Source organism: Oncorhynchus mykiss, chromosome 17 (genome assembly GCF_013265735.2).
Source record: "Oncorhynchus mykiss isolate Arlee chromosome 17, USDA_OmykA_1.1, whole genome shotgun sequence".
Classification (NCBI taxonomy): domain Eukaryota; kingdom Metazoa; phylum Chordata; class Actinopteri; order Salmoniformes; family Salmonidae; genus Oncorhynchus; species Oncorhynchus mykiss.
Window position 1 is genome coordinate 14,344,354 of NC_048581.1, and position 26,744 is coordinate 14,371,097.

Genomic DNA, 26,744 nt, shown 5'->3' on the forward strand with positions numbered 1-26,744 from the left:
CACCCTCTATATACACAGAACAAACTGAAGGACTGTAGACGAGATACACCCTCTATGTACAGAGAACAAACTGAAGGACTGTAGACGAGGTCATTCTGTACTTTAGATTATTGAGATACACCCTCTATCTACAGAGAACAAACTTCACAGTCGGCTACAGGTAGATGCCGTTCTACAGTACGTTCCACAGAGGGCCAGCGATTTTCGCTCCTCCCTTGTACTTGATTGATGAATTAAGGTCAGTAATTAGTAAAGAACTCCCCTCACCTGGTTGTCCAGGTCTTAACTGAAAGGACAAAACAAAACCTGCAGACACTAGGCCCTGCAGTTCCAGAGGGAGGTGTTTCTCCCAGGGTCCTTGAGCTTTGGGGGCACTATGGTGTTGAACGCTAAGCTGTAGTCAATGAACAGCATTCTCACAGAGGTGTGAGAATCCTTCCTCCTGAAAACCCACTGCACACTAGGCCCTCCATGGAATGAGTTTGACACCCCTGGTCTAAACTACGTTATCTTTCTCTCCTTGTCGTCTTTCATCTGCAGTGTACAGAACAAAACTTGGCGAGAAAAGAGGAGACAAGAGGAGGAGGAGGAGAGTAGGGAGAGAGGTGAGAGGGAGAGAGGTGAGAGGGAGAGAGGAGAGGGAAGGAGAGGGGGAGAGGAGAGAGCGGAGAGGGAAGGAGAGGGGGAGAGGAGAGAGAGAGAGGAGAGGGGGAGAGGAGAGGGAAGGAGAGGGGGAGAGGAGAGAGAGAGGAGGGGGAAGGAGAGGGGGAGAGGAGAGGGAGGGAGGAGGGAGAGGAGAGAGAGGAGAGAGGAGAGGGAGAGAGAGGAGAGGGAGAGAAGAGAGGGAGAGGAGAGAGAGAGAGGGGAGAGGAGAGGGGGAGAGGGAGAGAGGGAGATGGAGAGAGGGGAGAGAGGAGAGGGAGATGAGAGGGAGATATAAGGAGAGGGGGAGAGGATGCCACTTTAGATGACTACCCATAATAGCTAGATCTGTACATAAACTATAGATCTGTCTACATCTGTACATAAATTATAGATCTGTCTAGATCTGTCCATAAAATATAGTTCTGTCTAGATCTGTACATAAACTATAGATCTGTCTAGATCTGTACATAAACTATAGATCTGTCTCGTTTAGGACTAGGTCCAGTTGAAAGACACCTAAAATAACCGTTTGAAGGAATTTGTCCCAAAATGGCACCCTATTCCATTTATAGTGCACTACTTTTAGCTACAACCCTATGGTCCCTGGTCAAAAGTAGTGCACTATATAGGGAATAGGGTTCCATTTGGAACACAACCCAATGTCAGAACCACAAAGAGAAGCCCAGAGTGCTGACTCACATCCTCCTGTTCTCCCGCTCTCTTTCAATCTCCTGTTCCATCAGCTGCATCTAGAGATACAATATCATCTCTGAGATCAATGTTCTCTCTCTCTCTCTCTCTCTCACACACACACACACACCCACAAACACGTCAGAGGTGAGCCTGTCTGGTCTGTCTTGATGGATAAACAATTTTATGAGATCTGGCTATAGGTCTGAATGAGGTATGGCTATAGGTCTTAATGAGATCTGGCTATAGGTCTGAATGAGATCTGGCCATAGGTCTGAATGAGGTATGGTTATAGGTCTGAATGAGGTATGGTTATAGGTCTGAATGAGGTATGGCCATGGGTCTGAATGAGATCTGGCTATAGGTCTGAATGAGGTATGGCTATAGGTCTGAATGGAATCTGGCTATAGGTCTGAATGGAATCTGGCTATAGGTCTGAATGAGATCTGGCTATAGGTCTGAATGAGGTATGGCTATAGGTCTGAATGAGATCTGGCTATAGGTCTGAATGAGGTATCATCCTGTAAATCCAATCCGACCCTGTTCCTGGACAGCTACCCTCCTGTATGTTTTTGCTCCAACCGTAATCTAGCGCACCTGATTCTAATAATTAGCTGGTTGATCAGCTGCATCAGGTTAGTTACAACTGGGGTCGGAGTGAAAACCTCCAGGAGGGTCTCTCTCCAGGAACAGGGTCGGAGTGAAAACCTCCAGGAGGGTCTCTCTCCAGGAACAGGGTCGGAGTGAAAACCTCCAGGAGGGTCTCTCTCCAGGAACAGGGTCGGAGAGAAAACCTCCAGGAGGGTCTCTCTCCAGGAACAGGGTCGGAGTGAAAACCTCCAGGAGGGTCTCTCTCTAGGAACAGGGTCGGAGTGAAAACCTCCAGGAGGGTCTCTCTCCAGGAACAGGGTCGGAGTGAAAACCTCCAGGAGGGTCTCTCTCCAGGAACAGGGTCGGAGTGAAAACCTCCAGGAGGGTATCTCTCCAGGAACAGGGTCGGAGTGAAAACCTCCAGGAGGGTATCTCTCCAGGAACAGGGTCGGAGTGAACCTCCAGGAGGGTATCTCTCCAGGAACAAGGTCGGAGTGAACCTCCAGGAGGGTATCTCTCCAGGAACAGGGTCGGAGTGAACACCTCCAGGAGGGTATCTCTCCAGGAACAGGGTCGGAGTGAACACCTCCAGGAGGGTATCTCTCCAGGAACAGGGTCGGAGAGTCCTGGCCTAAGACAAGTGGAAAAGAAGGGTCCATTCCTCCTGTTCAAAGGCCTTTGGAATGACACACACATACACACACACTTTGTGGGAGGATTAACCGCTATCGGACTCTCCTCTCCCGATGACACTGTGTGTAGGTGTGTGTGTTATTGAGAGTCAAATGGAAGCCTCTTGAGGAGCAGGACTTATCTCAGCCACAGCGGAGAATAACCTTTCAGAATAAAAGAGGGATTAGTGAACCACTTCAGCATCTCCAGTACTAACCCTTCCTCCTGAAAACCCACCACACACAAACAGAGGCTGCGTCCCAGATACCACCCTATTCATTTTATAGTGTATTACCGTTGACCAGGGCTCTGGTCCAAATCAGTCAACTATATAGGGAGTAGGGTGGAATTAGGGACGCTGACAGAGACTCTGGGGCCGGGAGCGTGGAGTGGGACGCGGGAGACAGTTTTAATCAAGGCCTTTATTTTTATTTTTTTACACACACACTTTAATCAAAGGCCACTTTTAACCGTAATCTAGGTAATCCTGTAGGCTGCAAGCGGTTAGTATTGTTCCGCTGTGATTGGGGAACATTTATCTCCACAGCCGCTTGTCTCCGCGGTTTTCCTGCATATTGTCATTACCTTCTACACCTGGCGCCTCGTAAAGTATGTCGTCTAATCAAACTGCAGACTTTACAATGGACACGCCGTGGAGGACAACTCTCACACAACATGGTCTTCTGCAGTCACATTTCAGAGGCAAACAAACAATTGGTCTGTGTCCCGTCATATTGTTGAAGGTAATATAAAAGTTATTGTAGAAGTAAAATTAACTTGGATGACTTTCTTTTAGTTTGACTTTACAAGTAGAGTACAAAAGGAGAGAAAAAAAAGACAGGAAATGAACCATGATTTGAATTGCAGGAGGGCTGGGGGTCACCCCCATTACAATCTAAATAGCAATGTGCCACCAAAAAGTAGATGTTGACGTTGGGTAACCTCATGAGCCAGTCTGTGCATGCTCATTGGCACCCGCATTTCCTAGTGCACTACTTTCTGACCACAGCCCTATGGGTCCTAGTCAGAAGTGTTGCACTATATAGGGAATAGAATGCCACATCCACCCTGACCTGAACCTCTCCTGGACCTGACATGTCACCCACCTCCTTCAGATTGCCGACAGGGTTCTAAAACCGGCGGCTCGTTTCCTCCCTCGCCAACCAATCAGAGTCCGTATCTATGGCAGCGAGGGAAAAACTGTCTGCATCCTGACTCCCAAATGCCACCACATTCCCTGTATAGTAGACAACACTGGACCAGGACCCTCAGAGCACTATGTAGGGAATAGGGTGGTACATTTGGTACACAGCCACTCTTCACAAATGTCTATTTGTATCCGCGGGGGCACTGGGGTTGAAACTTTACCCCGTCTGTCCCCCGTTGAGTATGTGACGATGACGGGCCATGACATCTGTAGAACTGTACTTGTCAAGGCAACAGGGGGACACACACACACGTCCACATACTGTGACTTCCCCTGTGTCTCCAGATGCTGAGTTGAAACAACTGACCAGCTAGAGCTGGGCTGCATCCCAATACTCTATGGTAGGTAGCTTCCTCAACTTGCCTCCTTTCACTAACATATGCTAACTCAATATACAATGTAGGACAGAGCCTTTGGTAATTGACCATACACATTTTCCTAATCAGTATCAAAACATACAAATGAATAGTTCCATGTTAAAGTGACTGACGACGAAGATAAAGTAAATATACTGGAAGGTTAAATCCCACGTTCCCTTTCAGAGAGACATAATAACATGGTAGCATCTTCTTCACTGAAGGATGAGTCTTCCTCACTTAACAGATAGACAGAATATGTCTGCAGATGATCAGATTGTTACATCACGTTGCTGTGGTTACTGAGATGTTGAACATGTCTCCAGGTCTGGTTTAGTTCTGGTAATCTATGCAGATGATCAGATTGTTACATCACGTTGCTGTGGTTACTGAGATGTTGAACATGTCTCCAGGTCTGGTTTAGTTCTGGTAATCTATGCAGATGATCAGATTGTTACATCACGTTGCTGTGGTTACTGAGATGTTGAACATGTCTCCAGGTCTGGTTTAGTTCTGGTAATCTATGCAGATGATCAGATTGTTACATCACGTTGCTGTGGTTACTGAGATGTTGAACATGTCTCCAGGTCTGGTTTAGTTCTGGTAATCTATGCAGATGATCAGATTGTTACATCACGTTGCTGTGGTTACTGAGATGTTGAACATGTCTCCAGGTCTGGTTTAGTTCTGGTAATCTATGCAGATGATCAGATTGTTACATCACGTTGCTGTGGTTACTGAGATGTTGAACACGTCTCCAGGTCTGGTTTAGTTCTGGTAATCTATGCAGATGATCAGATTGTTACATCACGTTGCTGTGGTTACTGAGATGTTGAACATGTCTCCAGGTCTGGTTTAGTTCTGGTAATCTATGCAGATGATCAGATTGTTACATCACGTTGCTGTGGTTACTGAGATGTTGAACACGTCTCCAGGTCTGGTTTAGTTCTGGTAATCTATGCAGATGATCAGATTGTTACATCACGTTGCTGTGGTTACTGAGATGTTGAACATGTCTCCAGGTCTGGTTTAGTTCTGGTAATCTATGCAGATGATCAGATTGTTACATCACGTTGCTGTGGTTACTGAGATGTTGAACATGTCTCCAGGTATGGTTTAGTTCTGGTAATCTATGCAGATGATCAGATTGTTACATCACGTTGCTGTGGTTACTGAGATGTTGAACATGTCTCCAGGTCTGGTTTAGTTCTGGTAATCTATGCAGATGATCAGATTGTTACATCACGTTGCTGTGGTTACTGAGATGTTGAACATGTCTCCAGGTCTGGTTTAGTTCTGGTAATCTATGCAGATGATCAGATTGTTACATCACGTTGCTGTGGTTACTGAGATGTTGAACATGTCTCCAGGTCTGGTTTAGTTCTGGTAATCTATGCAGATGATCAGATTGTTACATCACGTTGCTGTGGTTACTGAGATGTTGAACATGTCTCCAGGTCTGGTTTAGTTCTGGTAATCTATGCAGATGATCAGATTGTTACATCACGTTGCTGTGGTTACTGAGATGTTGAACACGTCTCCAGGTCTGGTTTAGTTCTGGTAATCTATGCAGATGATCAGATTGTTACATCACGTTGCTGTGGTTACTGAGATGTTGAACATGTCTCCAGGTCTGGTTTAGTTCTGGTAATCTATGCAGATGATCAGATTGTTACATCACGTTGCTGTGGTTACTGAGATGTTGAACACGTCTCCAGGTCTGGTTTAGTTCTGGTAATCTATGCAGATGATCAGATTGTTACATCACGTTGCTGTGGTTACTGAGATGTTGAACATGTCTCCAGGTCTGGTTTAGTTCTGGTAATCTATGCAGATGATCAGATTGTTACATCACGTTGCTGTGGTTACTGAGATGTTGAACACGTCTCCAGGTCTGGTTTAGTTCTGGTAATCTATGCAGATGATCAGATTGTTACATCACGTTGCTGTGGTTACTGAGATGTTGAACATGTCTCCAGGTCTGGTTTAGTTCTGGTAATCTATGCAGATGATCAGATTGTTACATCACGTTGCTGTGGTTACTGAGATGTTGAACATGTCTCCAGGTCTGGTTTAGTTCTGGTAATCTATGCAGATGATCAGATTGTTACATCACGTTGCTGTGGTTACTGAGATGTTGAACACGTCTCCAGGTATGGTTTAGTTCTGGTAATCTATGCAGATGATCAGATTGTTACATCACGTTGCTGTGGTTACTGAGATGTTGAACACGTCTCCAGGTATGGTTTAGTTCTGGTAATCTATGCAGATGATCAGATTGTTACATCACGTTGCTGTGGTTACTGAGATGTTGAACACGTCTCCAGGTCTGGTTTAGTTCTGGTAATCTATGCAGATTACTAGTGGCTAGTGTTCATTTGTCTGGTGGCTACTGTTCACTTGTCTGGTGGCTACTGTTAATTTGTCTGGTGGCTAGTGTTCATTTGTCTGGTGGCTAGTGTTTATTTGTCTGGTGGCTAGTGTTTATTTGTCTGGTGGCTAGTGTTCATTTGTCTGGTGGCTAGTGTTTTTTGTCTGGTGGCTAGTGTTCATTTGTCTGGTGGCTAGTGTTCATTTGTCTGGTGGCTAGTGTTCATTTGTCTGGTGGCTAGTGTTCATTTGTCTGGTGGCTAGTGTTCATTTGTCTGGGGGCTAGTGTTCATTTGTCTGGGGGCTAGTGTTCATTTGTCTGGTGGCTAGTGTTTATTTGTCTGGTGGCTAGTGTTTATTTGTCTGGTGGCTAGTGTTTATTTGTCTGGTGGCTAGTGTTTATTTGTCTGGTGGCTAGTGTTCACTTGTCTGGTGGCTAGTGTTCACTTGTCTGGTGGATAGTGTTCACTTGTCTGGTGGCTAGTGTTCACTCGTCTGGTGGCTAGTGTTCACTTGTCTGGTGGCTAGTGTTCACTTGTCTGGTGGCTAGTGTTGACTCGTCTGGTGGCTAGTGTTTATTTTTTGTCCTGATGGTGACCACAACATACGGACAATAGAATATGTAAAAAACAAAAACTCAAAACAGTTGTTGTTCAGTCAGTCCATAAAATAACACTGTAGGTCAAGAATAACGACAAGAAAATCACAACAAGCCCAATGAAAGGCTTTTCATGGCGTGATATGGCTTCATAGAAAATACATTGTAACTGTCTGTATAGTACACTTGGTGTAAATCCCAAATGGCAGCCTATTTCCTTTATAGTGCACTACCTTTGACCCCTATTGGGGAGGGGGAAAATAGGGTGCAATTTGGGACACTACCTTAGAAATGGCTTGCCTAGGTACCCAAACGCCTTGCTCCCGTGAAAACGCTAGGCCACTAGCATTAATTCTCCGCCATGAGTCTGGATCTGAGTATCCCGCCCCTGACAGGTTTTCCTGAACACAAAGGTTCCGATTGGTCCCAGAAACAAATGGGTTGGGCCAGAGTCAAAGCACACGTGAGTAAAGAGGTGTTTTTTTAAAAAAATTGTCATTGGCTTTGATGCTCTGATTGGTTCGAGGTGATCCAATCGCTGATCACTTTTGTACAACATCCCTCATTATGACGTCACCACAAACGACTTCAACGTTTGCAGTGAACAGAGCAGTGGGAAGAATTCAGTTTGAGTCATCAGGCAAAAAAATACATCACTGAAGCCATCTGTTGCCTGCTTCGGCTGCAGGGGCAACATTAAAAAGAAAACGCTCAGAAAGAAATGCATTGAAAAGAACAGATTCTATGAATTCCTCTGTCATGCAGAATAAGGAATCATGTCAGCTCTATGCATTGCATTTCTATCTGAAATATTCACTGATGTTTTGGCCCATTGGGTCGTTATCACCGCGGAGACACACATCCTCAGACAGACTGAAGACAAGGTAGACAGGCGGCATGTTGTACATGCATTTCTGTTCAAGTGTGTGTACACGGACTCCCTGTCAGACAAGGCTATGGGTCTGTGCAAGCTGCATTTACAAATTTTGAGAGAAAGAGAGTGTATGTGTTTGTCCATCCATCGCTGTTCTTCTTGACAGGTCCTGGGGGGTTTCTCCTGACGCGGATTCCTGGTGTTATAGGTGGTGTGTGTGTGTCTCAATCTCAGTTGTTCTTCTTGACAGGTCCTGGGGGGTTTCTCCTGAGGCTGAGTCCTGGCTTGCCGTTGGCCCCTGACCCCTGGCTGACCCCAGGCTGCTGCAGGACCTTGTCCAGGGTGGTCTTCTTAATGGCTGCCGGGGAGATGCGCTCCTGGTCCGCTAGGAACTGCAGCTCCCTGAGGAGGAGGGGAGGAGGTAAGTCAGCATGTCTGTGTGTGCCTGGTTTCAGGTGTGTGTCCCCCCCCCCCCCCTCACCGTGTCCTGATACAAGAAGCCTCCACGGCGTTGATGAGCAGACTGCGGAATCCGCCACTCTCCATCACGTGCAGGGCGTGGATGGTGGCTCCCCCAGGGGAACACACGTTGTCCTTCAGCTGGCCAGGGTGCAGCTCAGAGTCCAACAACATCTTAGCTGCTCCCTGTGGGTGAAGGAGGAGAGACAGACAGAGGGAGGGAGTCACCATCAGTCAACCACAAAACCAGCAAGGGCATCATATTGACTCCATTTAGATTTTAGAATTAAAATGGGAGCTGGGGTGGGGGGGTGGGGTAGTAAGCAAAAACAGTTCAAAGGTCATCATTATTTACAATCTGAGGTTAGCCCGGGACTAAGCGAGTGTTCACACATTGTAAAGTGGGATAGCATCCACCTTAGCAGAAGCTAGCTGCCCTGCTCCAGAGTAGCGTTAGCTCAGACAGCGCACACTAGCCCCAAAAACACCGCGCTCACTAGCCCCAAAAACACTGCGCACACTAACTAGCCCCAGAAACACCGCGCACACTAACTAGCCCCAGAAACACCGCGCACACTCACTAGCCCCAGAAACACCGCGCACACTAACTAGCCCCAGAAACACCGCGCACACTAACTAGCCCCAGAAACACCGCGCACACTAACTAGCCCCAGAAACACCGCGCACACTAACTAGCCCCAGAAACACCGCGCACACTCACTAGCCCCAGAAACACCGCGCACACTCACTAGCCCCAGAAACACCGCGCACACTAGCCCCAGAAACACTGCGCACACTCACTAGCCCCAGAAACACAGCGCACACCAGCCCCAGAAACGCCGCGCACACTAGCCCCAGAAACACCGTGCACACTAGCCCCAGAAACACCATGCACACTAGCCCCAGAAACACCGTGCACACTAGCCCCAGAAACACAGTGCACACCAGCCTCAGAAACACTGCGCACACTAGCCCCAGAAACACTGCGCACACCAGCCCCAGAAACACCGAGCACACCAGCCCCAGAAACACTGCGCACACTAGCCCCAGAAACACCGTGCACACTAGCCCCAGAAACACAGCGCACACTCACTAGCCCCAGAAACACCACGCACACTAGCCCCAGAAACACCGCGCACACTAGCCCCAGAAACACCGCGCACACCAGCCCCAGTAACACCGCGCACACTAGCCCCAGAAACACCGCGCACACCAGCCCCAGAAACACCGCGCACACTAGCCCCAGAAACACCGCGCACACTAGCCCCAGAAACACCGCGCACACTAGCCCCAGAAACACCGCGCACACTAGCCCCAGAAACACCGTGCATAAATTGCCAGTGAGTGTGAATCCGGGTCAAGAACATCGCCTAGAATGGTCACTGTCCAATCACAATCCCTTAATGTTCGAACGCTTGCGATGCGTTCTGCACGTTACTTTGAGGACTATTCCATCTGAGGACAAAACACTTTCATCCGGGCATAAACATTGGTTGCTATGCAAAACATAAATGGTTGCTATGTAGCAGGCTGGCTAACGTCTTCTTACTCAGCCAACTAAAGCTAAAAACTCTACACCTGGAAGAGCAGCAAACGCTCCATTTTCATTTATTTCATAGATTTAATATTGACATTTACTGTAATTGGATATATCCATGATAATATTATTATTGTTGCATGATTTCGCCGGGATCAGAAAAGTTGCCGTCTCGTTCGTGCACAGCATCGTCTTTACAGGGGTGAGATCTAATTTCATAAGTGAAAAATGATTTAAGGTCAGGCAGACAGCAAGGTTTATACAAACTAGTACTGTTGGAAATCAAATGCTAGTCTAGAAGCAATGTGAAATAATGTGTTAATAAACGTCGAATTGCTTATAACATTGGTGCCGTGTCAGATGTGTTGGTTGCATGTTGTGTTTGTCCGTTAGCTCAGGCCTAAGGAATACAAGTGACTCCGTAGCTTAGTCCAGGGATAGCAAATGCTTGTGTGAACACAGGTTAATTAAGCTACACCAGGACCAGTCTAGTCTGGGGCTAAGAACAATGCAGTGTGACAATGTTTTAAATGTGTTCTATACAGGCAACAAAGTGAAATTCCAACGCTAAAAAATTTCATGTTGAATTCAGAAAAACGGTCCTCCATTCTACTACTGTTACTCTGGTCTGTCTGATGTAATGATGGGTAGCTGTTTGGGCTCTGGTCTGTCTGATGTAATGATGGGTAGCTGTTTGGGCTCTGGTCTGTCTGGTGTAACGATGGGTAGCTGTTTGGGCTCTGGTCTGTCTGATGTAATGATGGGTAGCTGTTTGGGCTCTGGTCTGTCTGGTGTAACGATGGGTAGCTGTTTGGGCTCTGGTCTGTCTGGTGTAACAATGGGTAGCTGTTTGGGCTCTGGTCTGTCTGGTGTAATGATGGGTAGCTGTTTGGGTTCTGGTCTGTCTGGTATAACAATGGGTAGCTGTTTGGGCTCTGGTCTGTCTGGTGTAACAATGGGTAGCTGTTTGGGTTCTGGTCTGTCTGATGTAATGATGGGTAGCTGTTTGGGTTCTGGTCTGTCTGATGTAATGATGGGTAGCTGTTTGGGCTCTGGTCTGTCTGGTATAACAATGGGTAGCTGTTTGGGTTCTGGTCTGTCTGATGTAATGATGGGTAGCTGTTTGGGCTCTGGTCTGTCTGATGTAATGATGGGTAGCTGTTTGGGCTCTGGTCTGTCTGGTGTAACAATGGGTAGCTGTTTGGGTTCTGGTCTGTCTGGTATAACGTTGGGTTGCTGTTTGGGCTCTGGTCTGTCTGGTGTAACAATGGGTAGCTGTTTGGGTTCTGGTCTGTCTGGTATAACGTTGGGTTGCTGTTTGGGCTCTGGTCTGTCTGGTGTAATGATGGGTAGCTGTTTGGGTTCTGGTCTGTCTGGTATAACGTTGGGTTGCTGTTTGGGCTCTGATTGTCTGGTGTAACGATGGGTTGCTGTTTGGGCTCTGGTCTGTCTGGTGTAATGATGGGTAGCTGTTTGGGCTCTGATTGTCTGGTGTAACGATGGGTTGCTGTTTGGGCTCTGGTCTGTCTGGTGTAACGATGGGTAGCTGTTTGGGTTCTGGTCTGTCTGGTATAACGTTGGGTTGCTGTTTGGGCTCTGATTGTCTGGTGTAACGATGGGTTGCTGTTTGGGCTCTGGTCTGTCTGGTGTAACGATGGGTTGCTGTTTGGGCTCTGGTTTGTCTGGTGTAACGATGGGTTGCTGTTAGTACAGTACTGTCCAGTTAGACCTGAGCTGTAATGATATGTGACAGTGTAATGATATGATGTTACTGACCAGTTAGACCTGAGCTGTAATGATATGTTACAGTGTAATGATGTGACAGTGTAATGATATGATGTTACTGACCAGTTAGACCTGAGCTGTAATGATATGTGACAGTGTAATGATATGATGTTACTGACCAGTTAGACCTGAGCTGTAATGATATGTTACAGTGTAATGATGTGACAGTGTAATGATGTGTGACAGTGTAATGATATGATGTTACTGACCAGTTAGACCTGAGCTGTAATGATATGTGACAGTGTAATGAATGATATGTTACAGTGTGATGATATGTGACAGTGTGATGATATGTTACAGTGTGATGATATGTGACAGTGTAATGATATGATGTTACTGACCAGTTAGACCTGAGCTGTAATGATATGTGACAGTGTAATGATATGTTACAGTGTGATGATATGTGACAGTGTGATGATATGTGACAGTGTGATGATATGTGACAGTGTGATGATATGTGACAGTGTGATGATATGTGACAGTGTAATGATATGTGACAGTGTAATGAATGATATGTTACAGTGTGATGATATGTGACAGTGTAATGATATGTTACAGTGTGATGATATGTGACAGTGTGATGATATGTGACAGTGTAATGATATGTGACAGTGTGATGATATGTGACAGTGTAATGATATGTTACAGTGTAATGATGTGACAGTGTGATGATATGTTACAGTGTGACGATATGTGACAGTGTGATGATATGTTACAGTGTAATGATATGATGTTACTGACCAGTTAGACCTGAGCTGTAATGATATGTGACAGTGTGATGATATGTGACAGTGTAATGATATGATGTTACTGACCAGTTAGACCTGAGCTGTAATGATATGTGACAGTGTGATGATATGTGACAGTGTGATGATATGTGACAGTGTGATGATATGTGACAGTGTGATGATATGTTACTGACCAGTTAGACCTGAGCTGAAATGATATGTGACAGTGTAATGATATGTGACAGTGTAATGATATGTTACAGTGTAATGATATGATGTTACTAACCAGTTAGACCTGAGCTGTAATGATATGTGACAGTGTAATGAATGATATGTTACAGTGTATTGATATGTGACAGTGTGATGATATGTTACAGTGTGATGATATGTTACAGTGTGATGATATGTTACAGTGTGGTGATATGTGACAGTGTAATGATATGATGTTACTGACCAGTTAGACCTGAGCTGTAATGATATGTGACAGTGTGATGATATGTGACAGTGTGATGATATGTGACAGTGTAATGATATGTTACTGACCAGTTAGACCTGAGCTGAAATGATATGTGACAGTGTAATGATATGTGACAGTGTAATGATATGTTACAGTGTGATATGTGACAGTGTGATGATATGTGACAGTGTAATGATATGTTACTGACCAGTTAGACCTGAGCTGAAATGATATGTTACAGTGTGATGATATGTTACAGTGTGATGATATGTTACAGTGTGGTGATATGTGACAGTGTAATGATATGATGTTACTGACCAGTTAGACCTGAGCTGTAATGATATGTGACAGTGTGATGATATGTGACAGTGTGATGATATGTGACAGTGTGATGATATGTGACAGTGTGATGATATGTTACTGACCAGTTAGACCTGAGCTGAAATGATATGTGACAGTGTAATGATATGTGACAGTGTAATGATATGTTACAGTGTAATGATATGATGTTACTAACCAGTTAGACCTGAGCTGTAATGATATGTGACAGTGTAATGAATGATATGTTACAGTGTAATGATATGTGACAGTGTGATGATATGTTACAGTGTGATGATATGTTACAGTGTGATGATATGTTACAGTGTGGTGATATGTGACAGTGTAATGATATGATGTTACTGACCAGTTAGACCTGAGCTGTAATGATATGTGACAGTGTAATGATATGTGACAGTGTAATGATATGTTACTGACCAGTTAGACCTGAGCTGAAATGATATGTTACAGTGTGATGATATGTTACAGTGTGATGATATGTTACAGTGTGGTGATATGTGACAGTGTAATGATATGATGTTACTGACCAGTTAGACCTGAGCTGTAATGATATATGTGACAGTGTAATGATATGTGACAGTGTGACGATATGTGACAGTGTGATATGTGACAGTGTAATGATATGTGACAGTGTAATGATGTGTGACAGTGTAATGATGTGTGACAGTGTAATGATGTGTGACAGTGTAATGATGTGTGACAGTGTGATACTATGATGTTACTGACCAGTAGTGCCTGAGCTCCCAGTCTGACCGCTAGTCTCCTGGGTAGACCCATCTTCACCCCTCCATCGGCTAGGGCATCCAGAGCTGTGAACGCCTGTCATCACACACACAACCACTTCTTTATTTAGGCCAGAAATCACTCACTGAGATACATTGTGAGTGGGTTCTTAGCAGTGTGTAATTTGTATGGAGGAAGGTCAACAGTGACTCACCCCCTCTACCCCTCTATGATAGGTCAGTGACTCACGTAGGCATGGCCACGCCCCTCTACCCCTCTATGATAGGTCAGTGACTCACGTAGGCATGGCCAGGCCCCTCTAGGATAGGTCAGTGACTCATGTAGGCATGGCCAGGCCCCTCTAGGATAGGTCAGTGACTCACGTAGGCATGGCCAGGCCCCTCTACCCCTCTATGATAGGTCAGTGACTCACGTAGGAATGGCCAGGCCCCTCTACCCCTCTATGATAGGTCAGTGATTCACGTAGGCATGGCCAGGCCCCTCTACGATAGGTCAGTGACCCACGTAGGCATGGCCAGGCCCCTCTACCCCTCTATTATAGGTCAGGCCCCTATACCCCTCTATGATAGGTCAGTGACTCACATAGGCATGGCCAGGCCCCTCTACCCCTCTATGATAGGTCAGTAACTCACGTAGGCGGGGCCGCTGCCACTGAGGCCGGTGACGGCATCGATAAGGTCCTCCTCCACCTCTGTACAGAACCCAACACTGGCCATCAGCTGTTCCAACAACTTACCATCCTCCACCTGGGGAAAGAGAGAGAACGGTATTAAGATAAGAGATGGAGATTTTACCCTCATTTCACTGTAGAAATACTTTTTTGCAACGGAGACAGGTTCACCCGGTTTTCTTCTGGTTGGTGCCTAAAGAATGTGTGTGTGTGTGTACCTCAGCATGTGCCTAAAGAATGTGTGTGTGTGTACCTCAGAATGTGCCTAGTTAATGTGTGTGTGTGTGTACCTCAGCATGTGCCTAGTTAATGTGTGTGTGTGTACCTCAGCATGTGCCTAATGAATGTGTGTGTGTGTGTACCTCAGCATGTGCCTAGTTAATGTGTGTGTGTACCTCAGCATGTGCCTAGTTAATGTGTGTGTGTGTACCTCAGCATGTGCCTAATGAATGTGTGTGTGTGTGCCTCAGCATGTGCCTAGTTAATGTGTGTGTGTGTACCTCAGCATGTGCCTAATGAATGTGTGTGTGTGTGTACCTCAGCATGTGCCTAGTTAATGTGTGTGTGTACCTCAGCATGTGCCTAGTTAATGTGTGTGTGTGTACCTCAGCATGTGCCTAGTTAATGTGTGTGTGTACCTCAGCATGTGCCTAGTTAATGTGTGTGTGTGTGTGTGTACCTCAGCATGTGCCTAGTTAATGTGTGTGTACCTCAGCATGTGCCTAGTTAATGTGTGTGTGTGTGTACCTCAGCATGTGCCTAATGAATGTGTGTGTGTGTGTACCTCAGCATGTGCCTAGTTAATGTGTGTGTGTGTACCTCAGCATGTGCCTAATGAATGTGTGTGTGTGTGTACCTCAGCATGTGCCTAATGAATGTGTGTGTGTGTGTACCTCAGCATGTGCCTAATGAATGTGTGTGTGTGTGTACCTCAGCATGTGCCTAATGAATGTGTGTGTGTGTGTACCTCAGCATGTGCCTAGTTAATGTGTGTGTGTGTACCTCAGCATGTGCCTAATGAATGTGTGTGTGTGTACCTCAGCATGTGCCTAATGAATGTGTGTGTGTGTACCTCAGCATGTGCCTAATGAATGTGTGTGTGTGTACCTCAGCATGTGCCTAATGAATGTGTGTGTGTGTACCTCAGCATGTGCCTAATGAATGTGTGTGTGTGTACCTCAGCATGTGCCTAATGAATGTGTGTGTGTGTACCTCAGCATGTGCCTAATGAATGTGTGTGTGTGTACCTCAGCATGTGCCTAATGAATGTGTGTGTGCCTCAGCATGTGCCTAATGAATGTGTGTGTGTGTGCCTCAGCATGTGCCTAATGAATGTGTGTGTGTGTACCTCAGCATGTGCCTAATGAATGTGTGTGTGTGTGTGTACCTCAGCATGTGCCTAATGAATGTGTGTGTGTGTGCCTCAGCATGTGCCTAATGAATGTGTGTGTGCCTCAGCATGTGCCTAATGAATGTGTGTGTGTGTGCCTCAGCATGTGCCTAATGAATGTGTGTGTGTGTACCTCAGCATGTGCCTAATGAATGTGTGTGTGTGTGTGTGCCTCAGCATGTGCCTAATGAATGTGTGTGTGTGTGTGTACCTCAGCATGTGCCTAATGAATGTGTGTGTGTGTGTGTACCTCAGCATGTGCCTAATGAATGTGTGTGTGTGTGTGTACCTCAGCATGTGCCTAATGAATGTGTGTGTGTGTGTGTACCTCAGCATGTGCCTAATGAATGTGTGTGTGTGTGTGTGCCTCAGCATGTGCCTAATGAATGTGTGTGTGTGTGCCTCAGCATGTGCCTAATGAATGTGTGTGTGTGTGTGTACCTCAGCATGTGCCTAATGAATGTGTGTGTGTGTGTGTGCCTCAGCATGTGCCTAATGAATGTGTGTGTGTGTGTGTGTACCTCAGCATGTGCCTAATGAATGTGTGTGTGTGTGTGCCTCAGCATGTGCCTAATGAATGTGTGTGTGTGCCTCAGCATGTGCCTAATGAATGTGTGTGTGTGTACCTCAGCATGTGCCTAATGAATGTGTGTGTGTGTACCTCAGCATGTGCCTAATGAATGTGTGTGTGTGTACCTCAGCATGTGCCTAATGAATGTGTGTGTGTGTACCTCAGCATGTGCCTAATGAATGTGTGTGTGTGTACCTCAGCATGTGCCTAATGAATGTGTGTGTGTGTACCTCAGCATGTGCCTAATGAATGTGTGTGTGTGTACCTCAGCATGTGCCTAATGAATGTGTGTGTGTGTACCTCAGCATGTGCCTAATGAATGTGTGTGTGTGTGTGTACCTCAGCATGTGCCTAATGAATGTGTGTGTGTGTGTGTACCTCAGCATGTGCCTAATGAATGTGTGTGTGTGTGTGTACCTCAGCATGTGCCTAATGAATGTGTGTGTGTGTGTGTGTACCTCAGCATGTGCCTAATGAATGTGTGTGTGTGTGCCTCAGCATGTGCCTAATGAATGTGTGTGTGTGTGTGTGTACCTCAGCATGTGCCTAATGAATGTGTGTGTGTGTGTGCCTCAGCATGTGCCTAATGAATGTGTGTGTGTGTACCTCAGCATGTGCCTAATGAATGTGTGTGTGTGTACCTCAGCATGTGCCTAATGAATGTGTGTGTGTGTACCTCAGCATGTGCCTAATGAATGTGTGTGTGTGTACCTCAGCATGTGCCTAATGAATGTGTGTGTGTGTACCTCAGCATGTGCCTAATGAATGTGTGTGTGTGTACCTCAGCATGTGCCTAATGAATGTGTGTGTGTGTACCTCAGCATGTGCCTAATGAATGTGTGTGTGTGTGCCTCAGCATGTGCCTAGTTAATGTGTGTGTGTGTACCTCAGCATGTGCCTAATGAATGTGTGTGTGTGTGCCTCAGCATGTGCCTAGTTAATGTGTGTGTGTGTACCTCAGCATGTGCCTAATGAATGTGTGTGTGTGTGTACCTCAGCATGTGCCTAGTTAATGTGTGTGTGTGTGTACCTTAGCATGTGCCTAGTTAATGTGTGTGTGTGTACCTCAGCATGTGCCTAATGAATGTGTGTGTGTGTACCTCAGCATGTGCCTAATGAATGTGTGTGTGTGTGTACCTCAGCATGTGCCTAATGAATGTGTGTGTGTGTACCTCAGCATGTGCCTAATGAATGTGTGTGTGTGTGTACCTCAGCATGTGCCTAATGAATGTGTGTGTGTGTGTACCTCAGCATGTGCCTAATGAATGTGTGTGTGTGTGTACCTCAGCATGTGCCTAGTTAATGTGTGTGTGTGTGTACCTCAGCATGTGCCTAGTTAATGTGTGTGTGTGTACCTCAGCATGTGCCTAATGAATGTGTGTGTGTGTACCTCAGCATGTGCCTAATGAATGTGTGTGTGTGTACCTCAGCATGTGCCTAATGAATGTGTGTGTGTGTACCTCAGCATGTGCCTAATGAATGTGTGTGTGTGTACCTCAGCATGTGCCTAATGAATGTGTGTGTGTGTACCTCAGCATGTGCCTAATGAATGTGTGTGTGTGTACCTCAGCATGTGCCTAATGAATGTGTGTGTGTGTACCTCAGCATGTGCCTAATGAATGTGTGTGTGTGTACCTCAGCATGTGCCTAATGAATGTGTGTGTGTGTACCTCAGCATGTGCCTAATGAATGTGTGTGTGTGTACCTCAGCATGTGCCTAATGAATGTGTGTGTGTGTACCTCAGCATGTGCCTAATGAATGTGTGTGTGTGTACCTCAGCATGTGCCTAATGAATGTGTGTGTGTGTACCTCAGCATGTGCCTAATGAATGTGTGTGTGTGTACCTCAGCATGTGCCTAATGAATGTGTGTGTGTGTACCTCAGCATGTGCCTAATGAATGTGTGTGTGTGTACCTCAGCATGTGCCTAATGAATGTGTGTGTGTGTACCTCAGCATGTGCCTAATGAATGTGTGTGTGTGTACCTCAGCATGTGCCTAATGAATGTGTGTGTGTGTACCTCAGCATGTGCCTAATGAATGTGTGTGTGTGTACCTCAGCATGTGCCTAATGAATGTGTGTGTGTGTACCTCAGCATGTGCCTAATGAATGTGTGTGTGTGTACCTCAGCATGTGCCTAATGAATGTGTGTGTGTGTACCTCAGCATGTGCCTAATGAATGTGTGTGTGTGTACCTCAGCATGTGCCTAATGAATGTGTGTGTGTGTACCTCAGCATGTGCCTAATGAATGTGTGTGTGTGTACCTCAGCATGTGCCTAGTTAATGTGTGTGTGTGTACCTCAGCATGTGCCTAGTTAATGTGTGTGTGTGTACCTCAGCATGTGCCTAGTTAATGTGTGTGTGTGTACCTCAGCATGTGCCTAGTTAATGTGTGTGTGTGTACCTCAGCATGTGCCTAGTTAATGTCTGTGTGTGTGCCTCAGCATGTGCCTAGTTAATGTGTGTGTGTGTACCTCAGCATGTGCCTAGTTAATGTGTGTGTGCCTCAGCATGTGCCTAATGAATGTGTGTGTGTGTACCTCAGCATGTGCCTAATGAATGTGTGTGTGTGTACCTCAGCATGTGCCTAATGAATGTGTGTGTGTGTACCTCAGCATGTGCCTAATGAATGTGTGTGTGTGTACCTCAGCATGTGCCTAATGAATGTGTGTGTGTGTACCTCAGCATGTGCCTAGTTAATGTGTGTGTGTGTACCTCAGCATGTGCCTAGTTAATGTGTGTGTGTGTACCTCAGCATGTGCCTAGTTAATGTGTGTGTGTGTACCTCAGCATGTGCCTAGTTAATGTGTGTGTGTGTACCTCAGCATGTGCCTAGTTAATGTGTGTGTGTGTACCTCAGCATGTGCCTAGTTAATGTGTGTGTGTGTACCTCAGCATGTGCCTAGTTAATGTGTGTGTGTGTGTGTGTACCTCAGCATGTGCCTAGTTAATGTGTGTGCCTCAGCATGTGCCTAGTTAATGTGTGTGTGTGTACCTCAGCATGTGCCTAGTTAATGTGTGTGTGTGTACCTCAGCATGTGCCTAGTTAATGTGTGTACCTCAGCATGTGCCTAGTTAATGTGTGTGTGTGTGCCTCAGCATGTGCCTAGTTAATGTGTGTGTGTGTGTACCTCAGCATGTGCCTAGTTAATGTGTGTGTGTGTGCCTCAGCATGTGCCTAGTTAATGTGTGTGTGTGTACCTCAGCATGTGCCTAGTTAATGTGTGTGTGTGTACCTCAGCATGTGCCTAGTTAATGTGTGTGTGTGTACCTCAGCATGTGCCTAGTTAATGTGTGTGTGTGTACCTCAGCATGTGCCTAGTTAATGTGTGTGTGTGTACCTCAGCATGTGCCTAGTTAATGTGTGTGTGTGTACCTCAGAATGTGCCTAGTGAATGTGTGTGTACCTCAGCATGTGCCTAGTTAATGTGTGTGTGTGTGTGTGTGTACCTCAGCATGTGCCTAGTTAATGTGTGTGTGTGTACCTCAGCATGTGCCTAGTTAATGTGTGTGTGTGTGTACCTCAGCATGTGCCTAGTGAATGTGTGTGTGTGTACCTGAGCATGTGCCTAGTTAATGTGTGTGTGTGTACCTCAGAATGTGCCTAGTGAATGTGTGTGTACCTCAGCATGTGCCTAGTTAATGTGTGTGTGTGTACCTCAGCATGTGCCTAGTTAATGTGTGTGTGTGTACCTCAGAATGTGCCTAGTGAATGTGTGTGTACCTCAGCATGTGCCTAGTTAATGTGTGTGTGTGTGTGTGTACCTCAGCATGTGCCTAGTTAATGTGTGTGTGTGTACCTCAGCATGTGCCTAGTTAATGTGTGTGTGTGTACCTCAGCATGTGCCTAGTGAATGTGTGTGTGTGTACCTCAGCATGTGTTCCTGTAGCGTAGACTGTAGCTCCCTCTCTCACCACGACGGGGGTGTTGGTCATACACCTCATCACCTTGGGGAACGGACGGTACTGAAGCAGCTTCTGGGGGGACAAAAGGAGAGAGAGATGGGTTAGTGAAGGGGAGAGAGGTAAAGAGAGAAACACTTGTAAGATTTGTCAAGATCAATTATTTGACAAGAGAACATGTGTGAGTGGATGGATGGGGGGGTCAGACTGAGGATGATAATATTGGTTAGAGGTGGTACCGGAGGGAGCCTCCTACTACACGGAGGAGGTACCGGAGGGGGCCTCCTACTACACGGAGGAGGTACCGGAGGGAGCCTCCTACTACACGGAGGTGGTACCGGAGGGAGCCTCCTACTACACGGAGGTGGTACCGGAGGGAGCCTCCTACTACACGGAGGTGGTACCGGAGGGAGCCTCCTACTACACGGAGGTGGTACCGGAGGGAGCCTCCTACTACACGGAGGTGGTACCGGAGGGAGCCTCCTACTACACGGAGGTGGTACCGGAGGGAGCCTCCTACTACACGGAGGAGGTACCGGAGGGAGCCTCCTACTACACGGAGGTGGTACCGGAGGGAGCCTCCTACTACACGGAGGAGGTACCGGAGGGAGCCTCCTACTACACGGAGGAGGTACCGGAGGGAGCCTCCTACTACACGGAGGTGGTACCGGAGGGAGCCTCCTACTACACGGAGGTGGTACCGGAGGGAGCCTCCTACTACACGGAGGAGGTACAGGAAGGAAACATCTAAATGGAGGAGACGGGGCCCTGTTATGTAAATAACAACAAAAGGTGACGAGGACAGTGTCATAAAAGGAGATTATAGGAGGAATTCTTGGGTCCTGGCAGCACTGGTGTTTAAAAGAGACACCTGGTCCATTGACCGTTCTTTAGGTTCTTCAATATTGGGCCAGTTACCGAATGGTTGCTAGTTCAAATCCCCAGAGCCAATGATAATAATATTAACAACAACAAAAACTCTGTCCATGTGCCCTTGAGCAAGGCACTTAATCCTAATTTTCTCCATGGGCGCAGTACTACTATGGCTGACCCTGTAAAACAACACATTTCACTATACCCACGTGACCATAAAACATTGCATTATGTCTTCCTCTGACATGTAGGACAGAACTAAATAGGCACTACCCCACAAGACTATTTTTCAAGTGATCCATGGACTCCACCAGACCGGTCCAGGACAGGTTCTGACCTTCTCTATAGAGCTGATGGTGACTCCTGCAGCACAGGACACTATAAGGTGTCTGTCCTCGATGTCTGGTCCAATCTCATCCAGCACAAAGGGGATGATGTGGGGTTTGACTGCCAGGAACAGGACATCACTCTTGTTCACCACCTCCTTGTTACTGGTGGTGAGGATAGCACCCATTTTCTAGAGGAAGAGGGAGAGACAGAAAGACTGGTGGTGAGGATAGCACCCATTTTCTAGAGGAAGAGGGAGAGACAGAGAGACTGGAAGACAGAGGAAGAGACAGAAAGACGGGAAGACAGAGGAAGAGACAGAAAGACGGGAAGACAGAGGGAGAGAGAGAAAGACGGGAAGACAGAGGGAGAGACAGAAAGACGGGAAGACAGAGGGAGAGACAGAAAGACGGGAAGACAGAGGGAGTGACAGAAAGACAAGAGGGAGAGACAGGTTAAGAGTTAATATGCTAGGATGTGTACACACACAATGCAGAGCCCTCATACAAACGTTGAAGCATTACCTACCTATACACTCAGACACAGACAGACACCCTCCAGGCCACGCAAACACCCCCACCCCCTCCAGGGCCACGCAAACACACACCCACCCCCCCTAGGCCACGCAAACACACCCACCCCCTCCAGGGCCACGCAAACACACCCACCCCCCTAGGCCACACAAACACATCAGCTGACCACCTGTTACGCGAGTGGTAAAAAGGACCTTGTGGCTGCAATGAGCCATGGTAAGTTGCTAGCTAGCTTTAAACTTAACTAATGAAAAAACAATCAATCACTAGTTAAATAAAGGTAAAATAAAATGTTGTTAACTAGGCAAGTCAAGAACAAATTCTTATTTTCAATGACGTCCTAGGAACAGTTGGTTAACTGCCTTGTTCAGGGGCAGAACTACAGATGTTTACTTTGTCAGCTCTGAGATTTGTTCTTGCAACCTTTCGGTTACTAGTCCAACGCTCTAACCACTAGGCTACCCTGCCTCTAACCACTAGGCTACCTGCCGCCATAGGTAGCCTAGCCTTGATGATATTACTACGTTAACTAGCGTAGTGTGTGGCATATAATCAATGCGGTGCCTGTTAAATTTATCATCAGATCACAGTCAACTTCAACTTTACCAAACAGGTAATGATTTAACAAAAGAGCATTCGCGAACCAAGCACAATCGTTGCACGAATGTACCTAAACCATAAACATCAATGCCTTTCTTAAAATCAATACACAGAAGTATATTTTTTAAAACCTGCATATTTAGTTAAAATAAATGCATTTTAGCAGGCAATATTAACTTGGGAAATTGTGTCACTTCTCTTGCGTTCAGTGCATGCAGAGTCAGGGTATATGCAGCAGTTTGGGCCGCCTGGCTTGTTGCGAACCAGAATTTTACACAATTATGACATAACATTGAAGGTTGTGCAATGTAACAGCAATATTTAGACTTAGGGTTCTCACCCGTTAGATAAAATACAGAATGGTTCCGTATTTGACCATATTAATGATCAAAGGCTGTGTGTTTATTAGAATTAAGTCCATGATTTGATATTTGATAGAGCGGTCTGACTGAGCGGTGGTAGGCAGCAGCAGCAGGCTCGTAAGCATTCATTCAAACAGCACTTTAATACGTTTGCCAGCAGCTCTTAGCAATGCTTGAATCACAGCGTTGTTTATGACTTCAAGCCTATTAATTCCTGAGATTAGACTGGCAATACTAAAGTGCCTATTAGAACATCCAATAGTCAAAGGTATATGAAATACAAATGGTAGAGAGAGAAATAGTCGACGCGTCATAATTCCCATAATAACTACATCCTAAAACTTCTTAACTGGGAATATTGAACCACCAACTTTCATATGTTCTCATGTTCTGAGCAAGGAACTTAAACGTTGGCTTTTTTACATGGCACATATTGCACTTTTACTTTCTTCTCCGACACTGTGTTTTTGCATTATTTAAACCAAATTGAACATGTTTCCTTATTTATTTGAGACTAAATAGAGTTTATTTATGTATTATATTAAGCTAGAATAAAAGGGTTCATTCAGTATTGTTGTAATTGTCATTATTTCATACACATAAAATATATATTTTATTTAAAATCGGCAGGTTAATCGGTATCAGCTTTTTTTGGTCGCCCAATAATCGGTATCGGCGTTGAAAAATCATAATCGGTTGACCTCTAATCCACACCTTCCAGGCCACGTAAACACATCCACACCTTCCAGGCCACGTAAACACACCCACACCTTCCAGGCCACGTAAACACATCCACACCTTCCAGGCCACGTAAACACACCCACACCTTCCAGGCCACGTAAACACATCCACACCTTCCAGGCCACGTAAACACATCCACACCTTCCAGGCCACGTAAACACATCCACACCTTCCAGGCCACGTAAACACACCCACACCTTCCAGGCCACGTAAACACATCCACACCTTCCAGGCCACGTAAACACACCCACACCTTCGAGGCCACGTAAACACACCCACACCTTCCAGGCCACGTAAACACACCCACACCTTCCAGGCCACGTAAACACACCCACACCTTCCAGGCCACGTAAACACACCCACACCTTCCAGGCCACGTAAACACATCCACACCTTCCAGGCCACGTAAACACACCCACACCTTCCAGGCCACGTAAACACATCCACACCTTCCAGGCCACGTAAACACACCCACACCTTCCAGGCCACGTAAACACACCCACACCTTCCAGGCCACGTAAACACACCCACACCTTCCAGGCCACGTAAACACATCCACACCTTCCAGGCCACGTAAACACATCCACACCTTCCAGGCCACGTAAACACATCCACACCTTCCAGGCCACGTAAACACATCCACACCTTCCAGGCCACGTAAACACACCCACACCTTCCAGGCCACGTAAACACATCCACACCTTCCAGGCCACGTAAACACATCCACACCTTCCAGGCCACGTAAACACATCCACACCTTCCAGGCCACGTAAACACATCCACACCTTCCAGGCCACGTAAACACATCCACACCTTCCAGGCCACGTAAACACATCCACACCTTCCAGGCAAGGCAATTTAAACAACGCACATACACAACACACACTTCCTCTCATCCAGACAAAACAGGTAAGCCTGCACAGGCCTGTCCCTCTCTCGCACACAAACAGAACAAACACACATCCCTGCCTCTTACCCTCAGGCCAGCAACAGTAGGCAGATCAGTATCTGGAGAACTGGCTATGATTCTCTGAGTAGCTATTACACCTGGGGGAGAGAGGGAGACAGAGGATGGGCACAGAAAGGATTAAAGAGAGAGAGATGAGGTAAGGGCACAACACAGATTTGCGTCACTGGAACTGCAACTGATAACAGCTACCGTTTGTTGACATTTCAGGGCCCAGTCTTGTGTACACGAGCAGTCAGAGTGACCTGCCCTGGCCAGACAGATAAAAAAAAAATTAAAAATGGGTCACGGCCTGTTGGTCATCATAACCGGTTGGCGGTTCCTTACCCGCAGATGTGAACCCTTTCACCAGCGCGTGAGCCAGCTGGCCGGCTCCGATGAATCCTACACTCATCTTTCCGGTGAAGTGGCTTGTCCTGCAAAGCCCAGATCTTACAGTCAGCACAAAAACATGACATATTACAGTCAGCACAAAGGCACAATAACTTTAGCTAAACAGTTACACGCACAAAAAGCTTACTGCTCTCAAATTATGTGCACACATTTCTTTACATCCCTGTTAGTGAGCATTTCTCCTTTGCCAAGATAATCCATCCACCTGACAGGTGTGACATTTCAAGAAGCTGATTAAACTGCATGATCATTACACAGGTGCACCTTGTGCTGGGGACAACAAAAGGCCACTCTAAGACTGCAGTTTTGTCACACAACACAATGCCACAGATCTCAAGTTGAGGGAGCGTGCAATAGGCATACTGAATAAAGGAACGTCCACCAGAGCTGTTGCCAGATAATTTAATGTTTATTTCTCTACCATAAGCTGCCTCCGTCATTTTAGAGAATTTGGCAGTATGTCCAACCAGCCTCACAACCGCAGACTACGTGTATGTAGTCATGTGTGCGAGCGGTTTGCTGATGTCAACGTTGTATACAGAGTGCCCCATGGTGGCGGTTGGTTATAGTATGGGCCCGGAATAAACTATGGACAAAAAAAAAAACACAATTGCATTTATAGATGGCAATTTGAATGCACCGAAATAACGTGACGAGATCCTGAGGCCCATTTCTTTTAAGGTATCGGTGACCAACAGATGCATATCTACATTCCCAGTCATCTGAAATCCATAGATTCGGGCCTAATTCATTTATTTCAATTGACTGATTTCCTCAGATGAACAGTAAAATTGTTGTATGTTGGGTTTATATTTTTGTTCAGTATACTTCCGTTGGGAATATTTAGCATAACATTTAGTTAGGTAGGTTAACAGTAGGCAGCTTGCATGATCTCGTTTGAGGTTCAAGACATCAATCAGTACATTGTAATGCATAACTAGCCAGCTACAACCAGATAATTGTACACTTACTGTAGCTGTTTAGCTATTTGTATTCGTTCTTGTAGCAGCAAATATAGCTAGCAGGGCTTGTAACATTAGCAATGGCTATTTACAGTAACTTAGTGGTGCAGTAACGTTACTATTTTGGTCTTTGATGCTTTCTCACTAGCTAGCTTGTCTGACTGAGCAATAAATGAATTAATGAACAACAGAACATACATTGCTTAAATTGTTCTTTGCAAAATAGGTACTCTTACCTTCTGTACGATTTTCAACCCCTTTGGCCGCTGGACAGACACACCGGTGCAGTTACCGTTATTCCACCGGTTTTGGAATGAAACAAAACACCACTTCGTTGTCAACGTGGCTTCCAATCTCTATGTGTTCCGGGTAGCCGTCATGACGCGCATGAGAATGGAC

The 26,744-nt window shown here is 46.1% G+C and overlaps 2 protein-coding genes across 3 annotated transcripts in view; one reads left to right on the top strand and one right to left on the bottom strand.

The window, feature by feature from the left end:
* Positions 1 to 26,744, top strand: part of LOC118940024 — a 1,007,326-nt gene that overhangs the window by 921,691 nt on the left and 58,891 nt on the right. The gene's annotated exons all lie outside the window — the stretch shown is intronic.
* LOC110495053 (pyrroline-5-carboxylate reductase 1, mitochondrial) lies at positions 3,006 to 26,734 on the bottom strand. Of its 2 annotated transcripts, none has more exons than XM_036948126.1 (9): positions 26,582 to 26,734; positions 25,318 to 25,406; positions 25,000 to 25,070; positions 21,798 to 21,977; positions 20,555 to 20,662; positions 14,685 to 14,798; positions 14,035 to 14,127; positions 8,485 to 8,648; positions 3,006 to 8,405 (listed from the first exon to the last, which is right to left on the bottom strand). In XM_036948126.1, the coding sequence occupies exons 2-9, from the start codon at positions 25,382 to 25,384 to the stop codon at positions 8,234 to 8,236; spliced, it is 969 nt and encodes a 322-aa protein (XP_036804021.1). In that variant the 5' UTR covers positions 25,385 to 25,406; positions 26,582 to 26,734; the 3' UTR covers positions 3,006 to 8,233. The 2 variants fall into 2 exon arrangements, with proteins under 2 accessions (XP_036804021.1, XP_036804022.1); XM_036948127.1 differs by having other exon boundaries at positions 8,253 to 8,395.

Bases quoted from the DNA above. Each gene is read 5' to 3' on its own strand.
- LOC110495053 (XM_036948126.1), bottom strand. From the start codon at position 25,384: ATGAGTGTAGGATTCATCGGAGCCGGCCAGCTGGCTCACGCGCTGGTG. The intron at 14,799-20,554 runs GTACACACACAC...CTCTTTCCCCAG, and splicing joins CTACAGGAACACATGCTGAG to GTGGAGGATGGTAAGTTGTT. The intron at 8,649-14,034 runs GTCAGTAACATC...CTTCACCCACAG, and splicing joins TGGGAGCTCAGGCACTACTG to GGAGCAGCTAAGATGTTGTT.